The sequence below is a fragment of the Schistocerca gregaria genome, chromosome 1, assembly GCF_023897955.1.
Source record: "Schistocerca gregaria isolate iqSchGreg1 chromosome 1, iqSchGreg1.2, whole genome shotgun sequence".
Classification (NCBI taxonomy): Eukaryota; Metazoa; Arthropoda; class Insecta; order Orthoptera; family Acrididae; genus Schistocerca; species Schistocerca gregaria.
In genome coordinates, this window is record NC_064920.1 from 628,864,854 (window position 1) to 628,884,072 (window position 19,219).

The 19,219-nt window shown below is 39.4% G+C and overlaps 2 protein-coding genes across 2 annotated transcripts in view; one reads left to right on the forward strand and one right to left on the reverse strand.

The window, feature by feature from the left end:
• LOC126359832 (DNA polymerase epsilon subunit 2) overlaps window positions 1-2,722 on the reverse strand; it is a 125,038-nt gene extending 122,316 nt beyond the window's left edge. The window contains exon 1 of the mRNA XM_050007660.1: window positions 2,560-2,722. Coding sequence (XP_049863617.1) covers window positions 2,560-2,627 — 68 coding nt within the window. The 5' untranslated portion in view covers window positions 2,628-2,722. The remainder of the gene's footprint in view (window positions 1-2,559) is intronic.
• A 35-nt stretch (window positions 2,723-2,757) lies between these two features.
• LOC126359866 (N-alpha-acetyltransferase 80-like) overlaps window positions 2,758-19,219 on the forward strand; it is a 118,762-nt gene continuing 102,300 nt past the window's right edge. The window contains exon 1 of the mRNA XM_050007662.1: window positions 2,758-3,333. The gene's annotated coding sequence lies outside the window, so the exon portion shown is untranslated. The remainder of the gene's footprint in view (window positions 3,334-19,219) is intronic.

Below are 19,219 nucleotides of genomic sequence, written 5' to 3' on the forward strand. Positions count from 1 at the left end.
AATCCTCTCATCTGTCAAATAGCAAAACTAGCGTCTCCTATCTTGCTCCTGAGATGCCTTCCACTTCATCTATCTCTATTAGCCACGCAGTCTTCTTTTCCTTTATATTTTCCTTAATCATGTTTCATCATGTGTCTCTATTCTTCTCCTCCCTTCACCATGAGTCTCCCTCATACTCCCTGCTGCCAGCACTCCTATCTAAAATCTTTCTCTTCAATAATGTATTTTTCGAGGTGTACCTTTCTAATTGTTTATCTCACTTTTTGTATTAGATGTAGTTTAACATGCCTACTAAAACATATGACTGTAAAATAAGTAGAATGCCTGGTTAGATGTAAGAGAGGGCCTGATGGCCCTAATCTTGCCAGGTTAAATAAATAAATAAATAAGCACAGTCAGTAACTATTGGATAGAACTGTTCATATTCTGATCCTATTGTCACAGTATACATTATTGAAGTTTGACACAGTCAATAATAATAATAATAATAATAACTCATTTACTCCCCAATCAATCATTTAAAGCACTCACTGAATTACAGAATGATCTCCCCAATGAGAAATTTAGATAAAATTAAGCATCAGGTTACCCTCCATTATGGAAATCGGTGCACTCAGCAACTTACGTAATTTATAAATTATTGATAATGGCTAGGCACTAGCCAAAATCTGGATTTGCATAATAAAAACTGCAAAAAAGGACAACTGATTACTGCACACTGTCATTTATAAAATTAAGCACATTATATGAGTTCTAATTTGTGCTAACTCAGCTGTGGTGAATTTCCAGAACTTGTGCACACTTTTCCTGTACATTTCACAACCTTCTGCAGACTGACTAACGTGACTTAAAGCAACTCCGTCTGAACAGGCCTTGGAAGGCCCAATGCTACCGACCAGCTGCCGTATCATCCTCAGCCCAAGATCATTAGCAATAATTAAAACTGAAGTTGTCTACTGTTGTTTTCTGGCTTTTTTTAAGTTACAATTATAATACTTATATTCCTGATTAATTGGACAGTGGAGAGAGACTCATTTTAACTAGGACTTCCATATAACACATTACTTTCTATTAAATTACACTGTCTAGTTTGCCAAAATATGGAATTATATTTCAATCGTTCTTTGGGTGCCTTTTTATCTAGCTTATATTATTAGGAAGTTAGCAATCAGGTTTAAGTTTACGCATGAACAATGATAACAATGTTTTTTATTACTGGTATTTGTAATTAATACAGTTTCCAAGAAAACTAACTACACTTATTGAGTTCCAATTAACAAAAAGACTGTAATGGATAATAAAGTTGGTAAGTCCTAAGTCAACATTCAAGATTTTTGGTGCTGAGCATGTCATAAAAATAACACTATTGAAAGTGTTTGCAAGAAAATAAATATATAAAAATTTTGATGTGAGCATAATACAACAGCTGGATGGAATCCACCTGCCTTTGTCACACACTGACTTATTCGGAAGAATACATTCTGTCCAGCCTTTTCAATTTGAGTTTTCCTAAATCACTCCACGCAAATGCCAGGATGATACCTTTATCAAGACCATGGCTGGTCACATGACCTATCCTCGCAGAGCATACCGTATATATATTTTGAGCTAATGCCTTAGCATACTATTAGCATGAATATTCAACATGTTGAAATCTACCCCAATGGGTTCACTGGAGCTTGCCCCATATACTCCCCTAAGGGCAAAAGACTTAATTCCTTGGTAAAGTGTTTCAAGTGGTTTATTTAAGTGCAGAATCACTTAATGGATAGGCTGAACAAATCTCACTTACCTCAACCACTATTTAGGAACAAAAATGCAACATCAAAACAGAAATAAAGCTCTAGTTTTTCACAAAATGAATCAGTATTCGTTGAATAGCAATTTTTTATGGATATGAATGGAAAGGAATCTATTGCCAAAGTATTATCCTGCCAAGTAACTTGTTTGTTTTCCTGTTGGCCAATTACATATATAAGTGGCATTGTGTCCTTCATGTTCATAGAGAACTCTTTCTGTATACTGCACCTCACCCATGGAGTAATGATGATTTTGGGCGGGGAGGGAAGGGGATATGAAGCGAGCACAACACATATCTGTCTCAAGCGGTTTTGGGACAAAAAACAGAATTTCATTTGCTGACAAATTAATGCATACGGAGAGATGAGGGCCATATTAGCATTAACCGATTAAGTGACCTGCAGAACAAATAAATAAACAGAAGTGAACAAACGAGGCAACCGAATGCCAATCATCCGGTACTCTGCTAGCAGCAGCCGGACACTGTAAAGCGTTCCTTCGAAAATGTGGCGTATCGTTTACCCGTTTAGTCTTATTACATGGAGCATTTGCTTCTTTCATCCTATGTGCCAATGGATGGTTGTCCACTACATAGGTTTTGAATAATGGGGCGACTGCCGCACTGAGGCCTGTAAGTCCGTATCTACTCAACATTCATGAGACACAGTAACTACTACGAGCATGTCTCCCTCTTCGTCATGTTGCAGAGTTAAAAACAAAACTATATTAAGTGTTTTTGAAATAAATTAACGTTCATACCTCAGAATGGAAAAGCCATTTAGTTTAAATGTGGTCGACACTAACTTCCTCACCCGTGCCTCAGCCATTGCTTGTTTAATGTTTTGAAAAAAAATACTTCTGTTGTTCCGAACTGTTTCCCGCCAAATACAAGCTATTACTTCATTTGTTTTTTAGCGCAGGGTGACATGCCAAGAATTGAATTTCCCTCGTTCAGGGTGCAGCGTGGTACTATAAACCAGAATTTCGATCACTGCTACCTTACTTAAGTTTTATGCATAGCAAATATGGATACTTTCATTTTCCAGAATTAATGACATAATAGATTCAAAATATACATCATGACGCGCCAAAGAACTCAGAAATTTGTGGACAAATGGAACTGCATAGCGCACACTGCACAGGTCCTAGCGTCCTACTAACCTGATCTACCTCACTACCTGGGAGCGAATGTTGGAGTATGTGTCGTTAAACAAGAGAAGTTGTAAAAGAAGAGAGTATTTTGGATAGGTGAAAAATAAAGGAATCTTATCAAACGTAGGAATATATTTCATTTTATACGAAGATCTAAGGGATAAAATCAGTTTGCGTGTACAATATCTGAAGGCTAAAATTGGCTGTAACTTGATCAACGTCTTCATCCGCGAGGTTTTTGCTACTTTTGGTGTAAAGTGTTCGACATTAGCAAATAAAGCAGGAAACATTTTCGTTACGATGCGCTGCCGAATCGAGTTCTCAACATGTGTTTAGACCTGAGTTAGTATGTCGTAGCAAATGAGGAGCCTTGGCAGACAGGTATTTTTCTTTTTCGTTAATTCACATTGGTTGTGTCCCGAGGGTATCTCCAGTGTTGAAAGTTTCATAGTGTATTGAATTACAAATCGTATCAATAATTTCTTTGCGTAAGAGTTAATTAAATTGTACATTAGTCTTGAACCTTCTCTGCTTTGTATTGTGTGGCTTTTGACACAAGTTAGTTAATTGTTTACTTATTTACACGTCAATATATACTAACCTTAGATATGTCAGCTTAATTGCAACAGTAAAGTAATTGGATGTCAGTAAACATTCCTGCACATTTGCAAGTTTAAGTTCTAAAGCTAATTTTATACTGTTTATTCATATTCACACACAACTCGTATGCTCTTTAGGCTGAGATCAGAGCCTCTACATTAGGTCTTTTGTATTCCCATTTGTGTCCTTGAAAAATGCAAGTCGGCATTCCTCAGCTCTTGCAAATGTGATACCAGTAATCAATACTAATTTGCTACATATACTAATGTTTAAATATTGCGTCACACTTAGTGTAGTTTTATCATGCACTAAAAAAGGAGTGGCTGTAGTTTTGTTACTTAATTTTGATGCTTATTTTTTATGAATGTGTACACCAAATTGTAATAAAATTAGCTTATTTCAGCAAAATAAAAACATTTTTAACTGATTTGAGTGTAACAGCAAGTTCTATTTTCTTCAACACTAAAAATGGATTATGCAATATAACCCCTTGTTCACTGCAATTATCATTCATTACTGTTATGCAATCCTCTTACTATTACTGCAGCATCGGCAAAGAAAGTTCTGCAAGTCAGTTTACATTGTATGAAATGGATACACTTTTTTTTTTTAAATTTTTTAAAAAGCCCAGTTGTAGGGGAAAGAGGCAGTGGGAGCAAGTAGAGTAGTAGTATAAAGAAAATAAATCCAACCTCTTTTATGTAGTGCAGCTACAGGATAACCATACTGTTTTGGCCTTCAATGTGGATTATTAATTTTATTATCCGAGTTGTTGTAAGTGGTCTACCCAATGGCCCAGGAATCACATCATCACCCATTCTAGCTCAAAAAACTTTGAATACAGCACAACCAAATGAACATGTGAGCAGTATTCATCAGTGATTATTGTTACTTTTGCTTTTCTGTATTATATGGCCATGAAGGCTAGATATAGCTGGAGGGGGAGGGGGGGGGGGGGGGAACAAACCACCCACTTACACAAAAACTAATGACATAAAAGCAAATTTCATTTGTTGTCCCAGGACAGGAGCCCACAACTCAAGGTGAATGTGCGTATGTTGTATGTCTTGATGCGAGTCATGTGAAAAGCATAATATTGATTCTGAGAAAAAAAATTAAGCTGCCACCATAAAACTAGCTTATGGTGTTTGTTCCTGTCTACAGATTCAATTGAAGTGAACAGAACTGAATTTTCTGAAACTGCTTCAGGAAGTTAGGTATCTTAACTTTTTCATCATTGTATATATACAAAACAATTATGTAGATCACAAAAGGTAGTGAGGACTGGATTACAAACGCTAGTGTACACACTCACAATACAAGAAGGAAGAATGAAGTACGGAGCATACCTCATAGACTGACAATGCTAGAAAAAGGACCCCAGTACTCTTGTATCAGACTACTAAGAAGTCTGCCTAAAAACCTGCAAGATAGTGTACTTGACAATGACTTACCAAAGAAACTTGAAGACTATCTCATTGAAAAAGATTTTTACAGTGTTGCAGAATGTTTAAGCCATTAAATTTGTATATACTGTTGTTCATTATCAGTGATGTGAAAACATAAGCTAAAGGGGTGGAAAAATAAGTGATAACGAAATGTTACTACTTTGACATGTCCTATATTACACGTACATTTACTGTACACAATGTAATCTTACAGGATCAAATAAAATTCAATTCTGTTCAATTTGATCCTACAGGTTTATGTTGTGAGTGTATGTATAATATAGGATATGTCAAGAACAGGAAACATTCATCACTTACTTACAAGGACCAACCATTTCTATTACACCTGCCAACATAATTGATTTTATAAATAACAATATATACTGAATAAAGCATACACTTTAATTAATGCCAGTCAGTGAGGACAAATGTCAAAAAAAGAAGCGGGGGGGGGGGGGGGGGGGAGAGAGAGAGAGAGAGAGAGAGAGAACTGAAAAGATTGATGTAGCTTTGGGCCACCAGAAAGCATCATCTCGAAAATTCCCTCAAATCATGTTAAAATTTTAATGGATGATCTTAATGCTCAAGTAGGTAAGAGAAAAAAAATGAGAAAACATTGGGTTGGTTTCCTGTCGATAAATGGACAAAATAAAATAACCAAAGACTTGTTGAAATGTGCAAAAATTTTAACCTTAAAATCATGTCAACAAAAACACTTGGTAGACACTGAGTACATTTAATGGAGCATTTCAATTGATCATGTAGCAATTTCATACCCGAACTACAAAGAAATTTTAAATGTCTTAGTTAGGAAAGGGGCTGACATTGATTCTGGCCATTATTGATGTGAATAAAAGTAAAACTTCAAACTTAAAAACTCTTTGAAATAAAAAATGTTATCCCAAAATTTGACACTGCTAAAGTAGCACCAACTCTAATAAGTGAACTTTACAATAAACAATACAACAATTAGAAAAGCCTAAGAGAAAAGTTCATCAAAACAGCATAAAATTTAATTTCTCATTGAAAGAAACAAAAATACCCTTGATGGAACATGGATTGTGAGACACCAGGTAAGTATAGGCATGAGGCATTCAGAAATTGGAATAGTAACAAAACAATAATCCATATGACACCTTTCTAAGTGTAAGAAAAGAAACATATAAATTAATCTGACAGACTAACAGAAACTAGAAAAATGCCCAACTTTTTAAAATTGAAAGAGACTTCCAAAAGAATAACACAAGAAACTTTTGTAAAACATCCAGAACAAAGCTGATACATTACCAACCTCAAATTCTTCACTTCAAAATGAAAATGGCAGTTTGGCTCTCAACAAGCAGGAAAATTGTAAGGTACCTAGTAATTATTTTGAAAAACTATTGAAATGCCCAGAGCCAGTGAATAAGTTCCAACCATAGCAAACTAATAACACCAACCCTAACTCTAAAGAACTTGATGAAATCCAAACAAACAAATTATGACTGTGAGGACTGGAAAATTGCCCTAAATCATCCATTGCTTAAAAAATGGGATAGAACTGGTGTTAATAATTATTGAGGCACACTCTTCTCCCGGTCACATACAAAATTCTCTTGCAGTATCTAATTGATCGAGCCCCAGAAAAGTTAGAACCTAGAATTGGTAAACACCAAGCAGGCTTTAGACCAAACAGATCCTTTCTGGAATAAATTCTTAATTTAAAACTAATCCATAGGCACCAAAGGATTTCTAGTTACAATGTTGTATGTACATTTGTGGATTTTAAAAAGGCCTATGACTTAGTTGGTCATGAATCTAGTTTCCAAATTTTAAAGGAACAAGCCTAGATAATAAAACTCTAACACTGAATAAGGAAACCTTAACCAACACTAGCTCAAAAGTTAAATTAACGGGAGAAATTTCTGAACCATTTGATATAAAAACTAGTGTTAGACAGGGAGATGGACTCTCCCCATTACTGTTTAACTGTGTTTTGGAAAAATTTGAATCAAAATATAGATCAATCAATCAAGTTATAACAACAAAAACAATCAATTATTGTTAAAATTGTTTTGTTGGATAGATAAAAAATATACTCACCAGGCAGCAGCAGAACACACGCATAAAAGATGGTTGTGATTGGCAAGTTTTCGGAGCCAGTGGCTCCTCCTTCAGGCAGAAGGCTTGAAGGGAAAAGAAGAAGGGTTTAGGTAAAGGACTGGAGAAGCCAAGGAAAAGGGGTAGATTTTGGGAAAGTCACCCAGAACCGCGGATCAGGAGAGAAGAAAAAACTGATTGTTCAATCAGTCTATCCTTCTCATCTCGTACGGTAAGTCCACAGTTCTGGATAACTTTCCCGAAATCTACCCCTTTTCCTAGACCTCTCCATTCCTTTTCCTTCACCTTCAACCTTTCTGTAACAGAGCGAGGTGGCACAGTGGTTAGCACACTGGACTCGAATTCGGGAGGACGACGGTTGAAACCTGCGTCTGGCCATCCTGATTTAGGTTTTCCGTGAGTTTTCCATGATTTCCCTAAATTGCTTCAGGCATGTGCCAGGATGCTCCCTTTGGAAGGGCACGGCCAATTACCCTTTCTATCCTTCCCTAATCTGAGCTTGTGCTCCATCTCTAATGACTTCACTGTCAACAGGATGTTAAACACTAACCTCCTCCTCCTCCAACCCTTCTGCTTGAAGAAGGAGCCACTGGCTCTGAAAGCTTACCAATCACAACAATCTTTCATGTGCGTGTTATGCCACCACTTGGTGAGTTTATTTTTTATCTATCCAATTAAATAATCAATCATTAGGAGTTAGGTAGAAGTAATATTAGAGTAGACTGCGTTGCCTTTGCAAGTGATCTGGCAGTTTTCAATAGGAATATTACCACAGCTCAAAAACAAATTGAAATTCATAAAGAAGCTGTGGAAAAAGTAGGTCTACAGATATCATTATTAAAAAAAAAAAAAAAAAAGGGGGAGGGGGGTTATTTGACATGCAATAAACAAGCACCAAAGTTTTTGAATGCGAAGTACAGAAAAACAAAAAGGGTTTCTCAATTTAAATACTCGGGGGAAATCATACAAGAAAACAGTCTGGAAAAAGCTGCAAATGAATTTCGCTGTCAAAAAACAGCAACTACATTCAGATTAATGCAAAATATTTATAATAAAAAATCACTTTGTAAATTCCGTAAACTTAGGCTTTACAACACTGTAATCAAACCTGAATATCTTTATGGAGTGGAAACTTTATTTTAAATAGAGAGAGGTATATTGAAGAAATTCAAAAGAAAAAAAGAAAGATAATTAGGAAAATGTTAGGCCCCAAAATTACTGATGGAGAAACTGACAGGCTGAGAAGTAATAACGAAATAGGAGAATACACAGTAACACGAGAAACTGAAGACTTAAATTTTATGGGCACATAAAAGAGTGGCAGCCACTAGGTTGACAAAACAAATAGTAGAATTCTATTAAAACAGAAGTAAGGCCAAAACTGAGCCCATTAAATAGATCACTGCAAATTAAGAAGGATCTTAAAGTAGCTGGTATAACTCAGGCAGACGTTACAGATAGAAAAACATTCAGACAAAAGATATTTTGTCGGAGGAAAATCAGAGAACGGACTGGGACACCATGGTCTGATGAAAGAAATCATTCTGAAAGAATTAAACAAATTTGGACGCAAAGGAAGGCCAACCGTCAAAAGCGAATTTGATTCAATGTATCTCGCATGGTCGTATTGGGCCCATATGCGAATAATAATAATAATAATAATAATAATAATATACTAATTTAATTAAATAGGTACTCTAAAACAGTAAAATCCCTTTTCCATTAGTAGTCTTTGAGCTTCTTTGGGAAGTTACTGTCACATATGCTATCATGACGGTTTTTGGGCACCTCTCAATGCAGCACATTCCTCCCAATTGCAGATAATTTGGTGGAGACCTAGGTTGTAGAAATCTACATTCTGGCTGTTTATGAAAGGTTTCACCTCGAAAATCATCCCATTGTCATTCTGGAAATGTTGCAGTCCAAGTATCATCATCATCATCATCATCATCATTTAAGACTGATTATGCCTTTCAGCGTTCAGCCTGGAGCATAGCCTCCTTATAAAATTCCTCCATGATCCCCTATTCAGTGCTAACATTGGTGCCTCTTCTGATGTTAAACCTATTACTTCAAAATCATTCTTAACCAAATCCAGGTACCTTCTCCTTGGTCTGCCCCGACTCCTCCTACCCTCTGCTGCTGAACTCATGAGTCTCTTGGGTAACCTTGCTTCTCCCATGTGTGTAACATGACCCCACCATCTGAGCCTGTTCATCCTGACTGCTACATCTATAGAGTTCATTCCCAGTTTTTCTTTGATTTCCTCATTGTGGACACCCTCCTGCCATTGTTCCCATCTACTAGTACCTGCAATCATCCTACCTACTTTCTTATACGTAACCTCAACCTTGTTGATAAGGTAACCTGAATCCACCCAGCTTTCGCTCCCATACAGCAAAGTTGGTCGAAAGATTGAACAGTGCACAGATAACTTAGTCTTGGTACTGACTTCCTTCTTGCAGAAGAGAGTAGATCGTAGCTGAGCGCTCACTGCATTAGATTTGCTACACCTCGCTTCCAGTTCTTTCATTATGTTGCCATCCTGTGAGAATATGCATCCTAAGTACTTGAAACTGTCCACCTGTTCTAACTTTGTTCCTCCTATTTGGCACTCAATCCATTTATATTTCTTTCCCAATGACATTACTTTCGTTTTGGAGATGCTAATCTTCATACCATAGTCCTTACATTTCTGATCTAGCTCTGAAATACTACTTTGCAAACTTTCAATCGAATCTGCCATCACAACTAAGTCATCTGCATATGCAAGACTGCTTATTTTGTGTTCACATATCTTGATCTCACTCAGCCTGTCTATTGTTTTCAACATATGATCCATAAATAATATGAACAACAGTGGAGACAGGTTGCAGCCTTGTTTTACCCCTGAAACTACTCTGAACCATGCACTCAATTTATCGTCAACTCTAATTGCTGCCTGACTATCCATGTAAAGACCTTTAATTGCTTGCAAAAGTTTTCCTCCTATTCCATAATCTCGTAGAACAGACAATAACTTCCTCCTAGGAACCCGGTCATATGCCTTTTCTAGATCTATAAAGCATAGATACAATTCCCTGTTCCACTCATAACACTTCTCCATTATTTGTCGTAAGCTAAAGATCTGGTCCTGACAACCTCTAAGAGGCCTAAACCCACACTGATTTTCATCCAATTGGTCCTCAACTAATACTCGCACTTTCCTTTCAACAATACCTGAGAAGATTTTACCCACAACACTGATTAAAGAGATACCTCTGTAGTTGTTACAATCTTTTCTGTTTCAATGTTTAAAGATTGGCATGATTACTGCTTTTGTCCAGTTCTGATGGAACCTGTCCCGACTCCCAGGCCATTTCAATTATCCTGTGTAGCCATTTAAGACCTGACGTTCCACTGTATTTGATGAGTTCTGACTTAATTTCATCCACCCCAGCTGCTTTATTGCACTGCAGTCTATTGACCATTTTCTCCATTTCCTCAAATGTGATCCTATTTCCATCATCATTCCTATCCCATTCTACCTCAAAATCTGAAACATTGCTGATCGTATTTTCACCTACATTGAGCAACTCTTTAAAATATTCTCTCCATCTGCCCAAGGCATCCACAGGATTCACCTGCAGCTTTTCTGGTCTGTCCAAAATACTTGTCATTTCCTTCTTACTTCCCTTTCGAAGACTGCTAATTACACTTCAGAATGGTTTTCCAGCAGCTTGACCCATAGTCTCCAACCTGTTTCCAAAGTCTTCCCAAGATTTCTTCTTGGATGCTGCAATTGTCTGTTTGGCTTTGTTTCTTTTTTCAACATAACTTTCTCTGTCTACCTGAGTTCTAGTATGTAGCCATTTTTGATACGCCTTCTTTTTCCTTTTACAGGCTGCCTTGACTGTGTCATTCCACCAAGCTGTTTGCTTCATCCTACTTTTACACACTACTGTTCCAAGACATTCTTTAGCCACTTCTAGTACTGTATCCCTGTACCTTGTCCATTCCTTTTCCAATGACTGTAATTGACTACATTCAACTATCTGGTACCTTTCTGAGATCGCTGTTATGTACTTGAGCCTGATTTCCTTATCCTGAAGTTTGTCCACTCTTATCCTCCTACATATGGACCTGACTTCCTGCACTTTCGGCCTCACAATCCCAATTTCACTGCAGATTAAATAATGATCAGTGTCATCAAAGAATCCCCTGAATACACGTGTGTCCCTCACAGCCTTCCTGAATTCCTGATCTGTTATTATATAGTCAATGGCAGATCTGGTTCCCCTGCCTTCCCAAGTATGTTCTTATGTTTAAAAAGGAGTTTGTGACTACTAAGCCCATACTGGCACAGAAATCCAAGAGTTGTTTCCCATTCCTGTTGGCCTCCATATCCTCTCCAAATTTACCCATAACCTTTTCATACCCTTCTGTTCGATTTCCAATCCTGGCATTAAAATCACCCATGAGCAGAACACTGTCCTTGTCCTTTACTCTAACAACTACATCACTGAGTGCCTCATAAAAACTATCCATCTTATCTTGATCTGTCCCTTCACAATGCGAATATACTGACACAATCCTAATTTTCTTGCTAGACACTGTCAAATCTATCCACATCAGTCATTCGTTTACATACCTTACTGCAACTACGCTGGGTTCCATTTCATTCCTGATGTAAAGCCCTACACCCCATTGTGCTATTCCTGCTTTGACTCCTGACAGGTAGACCTTGTATTCTCCCACTTCCTCTTCTTTCTCACCCCTTACCTGAATGTGACTAACAGCTAAAATGTCCAGCCCCATCTTACTTGCAGCCTCTGCCAGCTCTACCTTCTTCCCAGAGTGGCCCCCATTGATATTAATAGCTCCCCATCTCATTACCATTTGTTTGCCAAGTCGTATCTTAGGAGTCCCTGGTTTGTCAGTTAGAGGTGGGACTCCATCACCTCCAAAGGTCCAAGGCATTTTGCTCTGATTGTTGCCAGCATCATATTTAAAGTATCGGGGAAGCAGGTTGCTAGCCTTACTTGCCCCGAGTCCCATTGAGTTTTACCCCTAACGGTTGAGGGACTAACCGGTGGATTTGGTAGTCTTTGCCGTATGAGCACAAAGGTGACCACGACTCAGAATATGTCCGAGATGCCCAGCCTTATTCCAAAGTAACTGGTATCCCGACTGTCGGGACCACTTACTTGGCCACTCATACGTTGCCCGTGGTTCATGAACTAGGACATGACTACAGGAACCCACACCATGAACCAGTCCAAGTAAAGAGGAACAAATCACAATTCTGCCATGCCCCTAGAATTTGAAGGGGGGGGGGGGGGGGGGGGGGGGGGAAGCACACATTTTGCAGCCCAAAGAAGCAGTGTATGCTCTGTGCAGAATGAGCTGGGATTTTGTCATGAAGCAAAACCACCCCCTTGGACAGCTTCCAGTAATCCTTCATCTTGAAAGCCTCCTGTAACCTCATCAGGAGATTTCAGTAGTAGGCACCTGTGATGGTTTGCAACTTTCTAGAATAATCTCCAAGAATAATGTGTTACCACAACACCAAGGCAATCCAAAGAAACATTCAGCATTACCTTACCTTATGATGGTTGGATCTTGGCCTTTTTTTAGCAGTGATTAATCCACACATTTCCATTAACCACTTTACTCATTTTTCTTTGTGGTCATAGTGATTTACTGAGCATTCACATGGTGATTAGGTGACTGCCTCAGTTCTACAGGCTTTTCCTCGAGTGTGATAATATTCAATATGTCGTGCGAGATGTTGAAAACTTATCTGTGACTGATTTTTACATTTTCCCCTGTTGCCTTGATTGCAATACACCAATGATCATGTGCCAGAGCCTCACTTTTTTGCAATTCCTGATTCTTCACAGAGAGATAGTCTGTCACTGCCTCCTTTGTCATCCAGACTTGTTTGACAGTGCTGGAAGCATCTGGACCACCCAACCACTGTAATATCTGATAGTGCTTTGTTGCCATATACTTCCAATAATTCAGCATGAATTATTGTAGCATTGTTCCCCTTAAATTCAGAAAACAGATTGCTACATGATACGCTACTTTGTGACAGGTTGCACCAGTTGGGATTTGACTTCTCTAGTCGTGCTGTGACTCTGGAATTTCAGTTTCTACCATAACTGTATCTGCATAAATATTCAGCCAAATCTTGATAAAATTTCAAAGTGATGAAATGATTGGTGATTTGCTTTAAATGTTTGGAAATGTAAAACTGTGCCCTTCACAAAACAAAATAACAAAGTATCCTATGATTATAGTATCAGTGAGTCACCTTTAGAATTGCTCAACTCGTACAGACAACTGGCTGTAATTCTTTGTAGGTGTATGTGAAATGGAATGATCACATAGATGCAATAGTGGGTAAAGGAGGCAGTAAACCTCAGTTTATTGGTAGAAAACTGGGGAAATGCAATCACTCTACAAGGGAAATTGCGTACAATCACTCATGTGACCCATTCTAAAATATGCTCAGATGTATGAAACCTTTACCAAGTAGGAGTAATAGGGAATACTGAATGTATACAGAGAAGGACAGCACAAATGGTCACAGGTTTGTTCGACAAGTGGGAGAGTGTCACAGAGATGGTGAAGAAACTGAACTGGCAGGCTCTTGAAGATAAACTATTCCAAGAAAGTCTACTTACAATGTTTCAAGAACTGGCTTTAAATGATCTCAAGGAATACACTACAACACCCAGCCTATCACTCTTATAGGGATTGTGAGGACAATATTAGAATAATCACAACACCCAAAGAGGCATTTAAGGAAGACCACCTAATAACTGGTACAATGGGACATATCCTCCGCCAGAACTTCATGCTGGTTTGCAGAGTATAGATTTAGATGTAGAAGCAAACATAGCAAGCAGTCCGACTTTAGACTCTATGAGCGACTAGTAAATTTTGTGATTAGATTCAAGACAGTGAACTGCTCATATTGAAAGTCAACAAAAGTGAGAGGTTTCATATAAACAGTGGTGCTGATTTGCAGCATTATTAATAAACTTTTAGAATTTACCCCATCAGACACTGTTACAAGTTGAAACTATTCACTATGAATCTTTCAACATGCAGTCGAGTATGTGCCCATTTGAAACTTCCAGACAGATTAAAGTTGTAAGTTGGGTCAGGACTTGAATGCAGAACTTATGTAAAGGTTTCAAATCCAAGACTTGATCTGGAATGTAAGTTTATCTGTCAGGGATTTTCCAGTTATGTGATGTTGAACAAACTTGAAAAGTCACTCGCAGGGAGGGTGTATGAATGACTTAGATCAATTGGGAGAATTGTGGGAAGGAATATCCTGCTCTCAAAATGCTTAAGCAACCTATTCCTGTAACTTTAGAAACCTCCCCCTCATGGCTCTTTCGTGAGTACATGTATGGTATGCCTGGGGCACCAAGGTGTTGCAGCATCTATTTTCTTTCCTGTGCTGCAATCTCCTATTTACAACAACCCTTACTTCTCTTAACTTTCTTTCTCATGGCAGTGGCCTTTTGTATTGACACGGCTACTTCTCTAGGCCCTGCTTTCTTTCGTTTACATCTTTATCCATTTATTTTATGTAAATATATTGGATGAAGTAGTTTTTTGGCCGTCTTTTGGATTTAACCTCAATTTTCAAAAAATTTTCTTTGGTGTGGACTGATTGGGAAAGAATGTCTTAAATACACTATGTGATCAAAAATATCCAGACACTTCCAAAAACATATGTTTTTCATATCAGGTGGATTGTGCTGCCACCAACTGCCAGGTACTCCATATTAGCGACCTCAGTAGTCATTAGACATCGCTTGAGAGCAAAATGGGGTGCTCCGTGGAACTCAAGTACTTTGGACGTAGTCAGGTGATTTGGTGTCACTTGTGTCATACGTCTGTACACAATATTTCCACACTCCTAAACATCCCTAGGTCCATTGTTTCCAATGTGATAGTGAAGTGGAAACATGAAGGGACATGTACAGCACAAAAACGTACAGGCCGACCTCGTCTGTTGACTGAGAGAGACTGCCGACTGTTGAAGTGTATCGTAATGTGTAATAGGCAGACATCTATCCAGGCCATCAGACAGAATCTACTGCAAGTACTATGACAGCTAGGCGGGAGGTGAGAAAACTATAATTTCATGGTCGAGCGGTTGCTCATAAGCCACACATCGCACCAGTATATACCAAAAAACACCACCTCGCTTGGGGTAAGGAGTGTAAACATTGCACAATTGAACAGTGGAAAAACATTGTGTGGGGTGACAAATCATGGTACACAATGTAGCGATATGATGGCAGGGCATGGGTATGGCGAATGCCCAGTGAACGTCATCTGCCAGCGTGTGTAGTGGCAACAATAAAATTCGGAGTCGGTGGTGTTATGGTGTGGTCGTGTTTTTCATGGAGTGGGCTTGCACGCCTTATTGTTCTGTGTGGCACTACCACAGCAAAGGTCAGGATGTTTTAAGCACCTTCATGCTTCCCACTGTTGAAGAGCAAATTGGAGATGGTGATAGCATCTGTCAACACGATCGAGCACCTGTTCTTAATGCATGGCCTGTGGCGGAGGGGTTGCACGACAATAACATCCCTGTAATGGACTGGCCTGTACAGAGCCCTGACCTGAATCCTATAGAATACCTTTGGGATGTTTCGGAACGCCAACTTCGAGCCAGGTCTCACCATCCAACATCGATACCTCTCCTCAGTGCAACACTCAGTGAAGAATGGGCTGCCATTCCCCAAGAAACCTTCAAGCACCTGATTGAACATATGTGTGCCTGCGAGAGTAGAGGCTGTCATCAAGGCTAAGGGTGGACAAACACCATGTAGAATTCCAGCATTACCGGTGGGGGGCACCATGAACTTGTAAGTCATTTCCAGCTAGGTGTCCGGATACTTTTGATCACATAATGTAGCACCAACTACCTACTGTGATAAAGATCCTCTGTGTAGACACTATGTACACTTAATAGCCAACACAGTAACCAACTGAACATGATGGGATTATTGTGTATCCTTTCAGTAGACCCCTGACAATACAGGGATCACACTTCTGATGCCCAAGCTGCTAGTTCCCCATGCGTGGCAGGGAGTAGATGTCTGTCTTCTTGGGGCATCAGAACTCCTGGCAACAGTCATTGTGCCAAATGCCTTTGGTGCAGCTGAGTGCCACTTATTAGGAGAGCCCCTAATTGACATAGGTGGTTTCAGGGCAGATATTTTGCACATTACACATCAGACAAACCAACACAATGGCTGTACTGATCTGGCTGTGTCAGCAAGTTGGTATATCTCTTTCAATGTGCACAGTTACAATCTAACTGCCTTATATACCCTGGCTACCCCATGGGAAGCAAGACAAGCCAGAAAACTGGGAGTGAAACAATTTATTCAAAATGTGTTGTGTACTAGAGCACATGGAGATACTTTCACAGTGACAAAGCAATGATTTTTCATGGAACAAATAGAAGATAAATTTAGAGGAGTTGATTCATTGGCAAGATTGTGAAACTGATCACTTTTAATTAAAGCCTTCTATGCTGTACAGTCTCAAGCATTTTAGACAAGTGAAAGACTGAGTGACATATCAGTGGGACATAAAACATTGAATATGGTACAAGAAGATACCTTTCACAGCGACCTTACACTCCAGATCAATGAGGAGCTGCGAGCTAACCTACAACATTCAGACATACATTTTGTCCAACACATACAAAAAGGTTCAGAAGATAACTTTATAGATGAGGTGCTTTCATCTTAGCTTTTGAAGGAAATATCCTCCCATAAAAAGTGAAAATTATGATATCTAGGTGTGGCGTGAAACCTTACACACTACCATCCATGAGACATTTTCAATGCTTACGCACTGGATATGTGTCATCCCATTGCCCAGTACCCAAAATGTGGAAACTGTGGAAGGTTACTTCACAGTGGTTGTCCTTGTGACCAACCACCTTTTTTTTTTGTAAATTGTAAGGAACACAATCCTTCACATTCACTCAATTGCCAGTATTAAAAAGACAGTGGGAATCAGTTGACTGCCTGTTATATGGACATGTGCATCCAGTCAATATGCTGACAAATTATACAAAGGTTGCATCAGTCAGTCCACCTACAACAACTTTTCAAAACCAAACTTACTACCACCATCCCCTCACATGGATCCTGAGGCACTATCTTTGGGAATTCACTCCCCACACTCAGCAGGAAAAGCAGCACTCTCTTCCAGTCTCTACTGGTGACAAGGCTTCCACTTTCCATAAATCCACAGATCAGAGGCCCAACAGCAATAACTGGCTGAAGGAGTTGTGGACTTTAGGCTCAGGGCTGCTTTGCTCTTCCTCCATTCTACACCCACAGCAGCTAGGCACTCACAAGTATCTCACCCACCAAAAGTTGCAAAAGAGCAGAAGAAGAAATTTCTCGAAGGTTACTCTAACGCCTTCAGTGGACCCAGAAACCTTGCGCCATCATTCTCATGAACCATGCTGGTGACAGACAATAGTGTGACAGTAACACTTTCCAGTCATCCCGTCACTTCCTTGTCTTCACCTAGTGGACCATCTAACATGCTGGGCACTTTGAAAAGCCAACTGGCTGTTATATGCCACTGCTCTCATCTTCGCTCCCTCTCTGTCAGATTGCATCATCAAGTCCGTGGGAGGCATCTCTGATGTGATGTGATAATCCATGCTGCTGTAACTGCTATTCCCCTTTCTGCAGGCCCCCTCCTATGCCGCCCATTGCCTTAGTGGGCTAAAGACATTGTAACAGATATTCAGGATCATTGAACAGCCCTGTAATGTCTCAAGTGTCAAATTTCACAGACTACCCTCCTCAATTTTAAAAGACTTGCTGTCTAATGAAAAGCAGTAAATGAATCCTGGGAGCATTATATTTCCCCTCTCTTGGAAGATTTGTCTCTTCACCCCCAGTGTTTGACAAGCTCAATAATCTTTTGGGCCACCAAAGTTCAACAGCTGTTCCGGGTCTCTTCCTACAGGGTAGCCTTTTTATCAGTATGTCAGTTCTTGCTGAACACTTTGTTACATGCTTTGTGACAGTGTTGACCTCTTCTTACCCAGCTACCTTTTGAATGCAAATCTGAGACATAGAACACTCTTCCTGTTCTTCATCACTCACTACACTGTATTATTTAATGAAGAGTTTACTGATTGGGAACTAGTTCAGGCTCTTGCCTTGTCACACAGTATGGCCCCAAGCCATGATTCAATTCACAGTCAGGTGATCCAATATCTGAATGTTATTCAAAGGCTCCACCTACTCAGGGTCTTAACCGTATTTGAGTGAAAGTGTCTTCCCCTCACAGTGGTGAATTAGTGTGATCGTCTCAATCCTGGAGCCAGGCAAAAAGCCAGCATCTGTTGACAGCTACTGATTGATTAACCTCACTAGTATGCTCTGCAATCTGCTTGAAAGGATGTTCACCCATGAATTATGCTGGGCTCTTGATCTTGGGGCCTTCTTTGTCCCTAACAGTGTGGTTTACAGAAGAGACAATCCACAGCCAAATCATCTGGCTATTTGGGAAGTGGATTTTTCAAAATGCCAGCACCTCAGTGCAATGTTTTCTGACCTACATTTGGCACAGGAACCTGCTTGCCACCATCACATTTTACTTACTCTCCATGAGGAGGCCTTTTGAGGTCCCAAATGCTTTTTATTCATCAGTTTTTATCCCACCAGTTGTTTTGGGTCAGGATGGGTACTTCACTCTGCTCCTTGTGGGTCCAAGAAAATGGCATCCCGTAGGGCTCCTAGCTGAGTATTAACCTCTTCCATGTCACCATCAATGGGCTAGTGACTTCTCCACTGGTTACCCCAGTGCTGTACTCGTATGTCAATGACTTTTGAGTTTAGTATAGCTCCCAAACTGCAGCTTTGTATAATATCAGCTCCAAGGTGCTATCCGGAGGACCTCTGCTTGGTCCTTTTCCCATGGTTTCCAATTCTCTCTTGCAAAAACTGTGTCATGCATTTCTGTCGTTGTATCATGGCCCATCCTCGCCAGAACTCCACTTGGGTACCCAGCACTGGGACATTGTTGTACAGTCCCAAATTTTGGGATTCCTCTTTAATAAA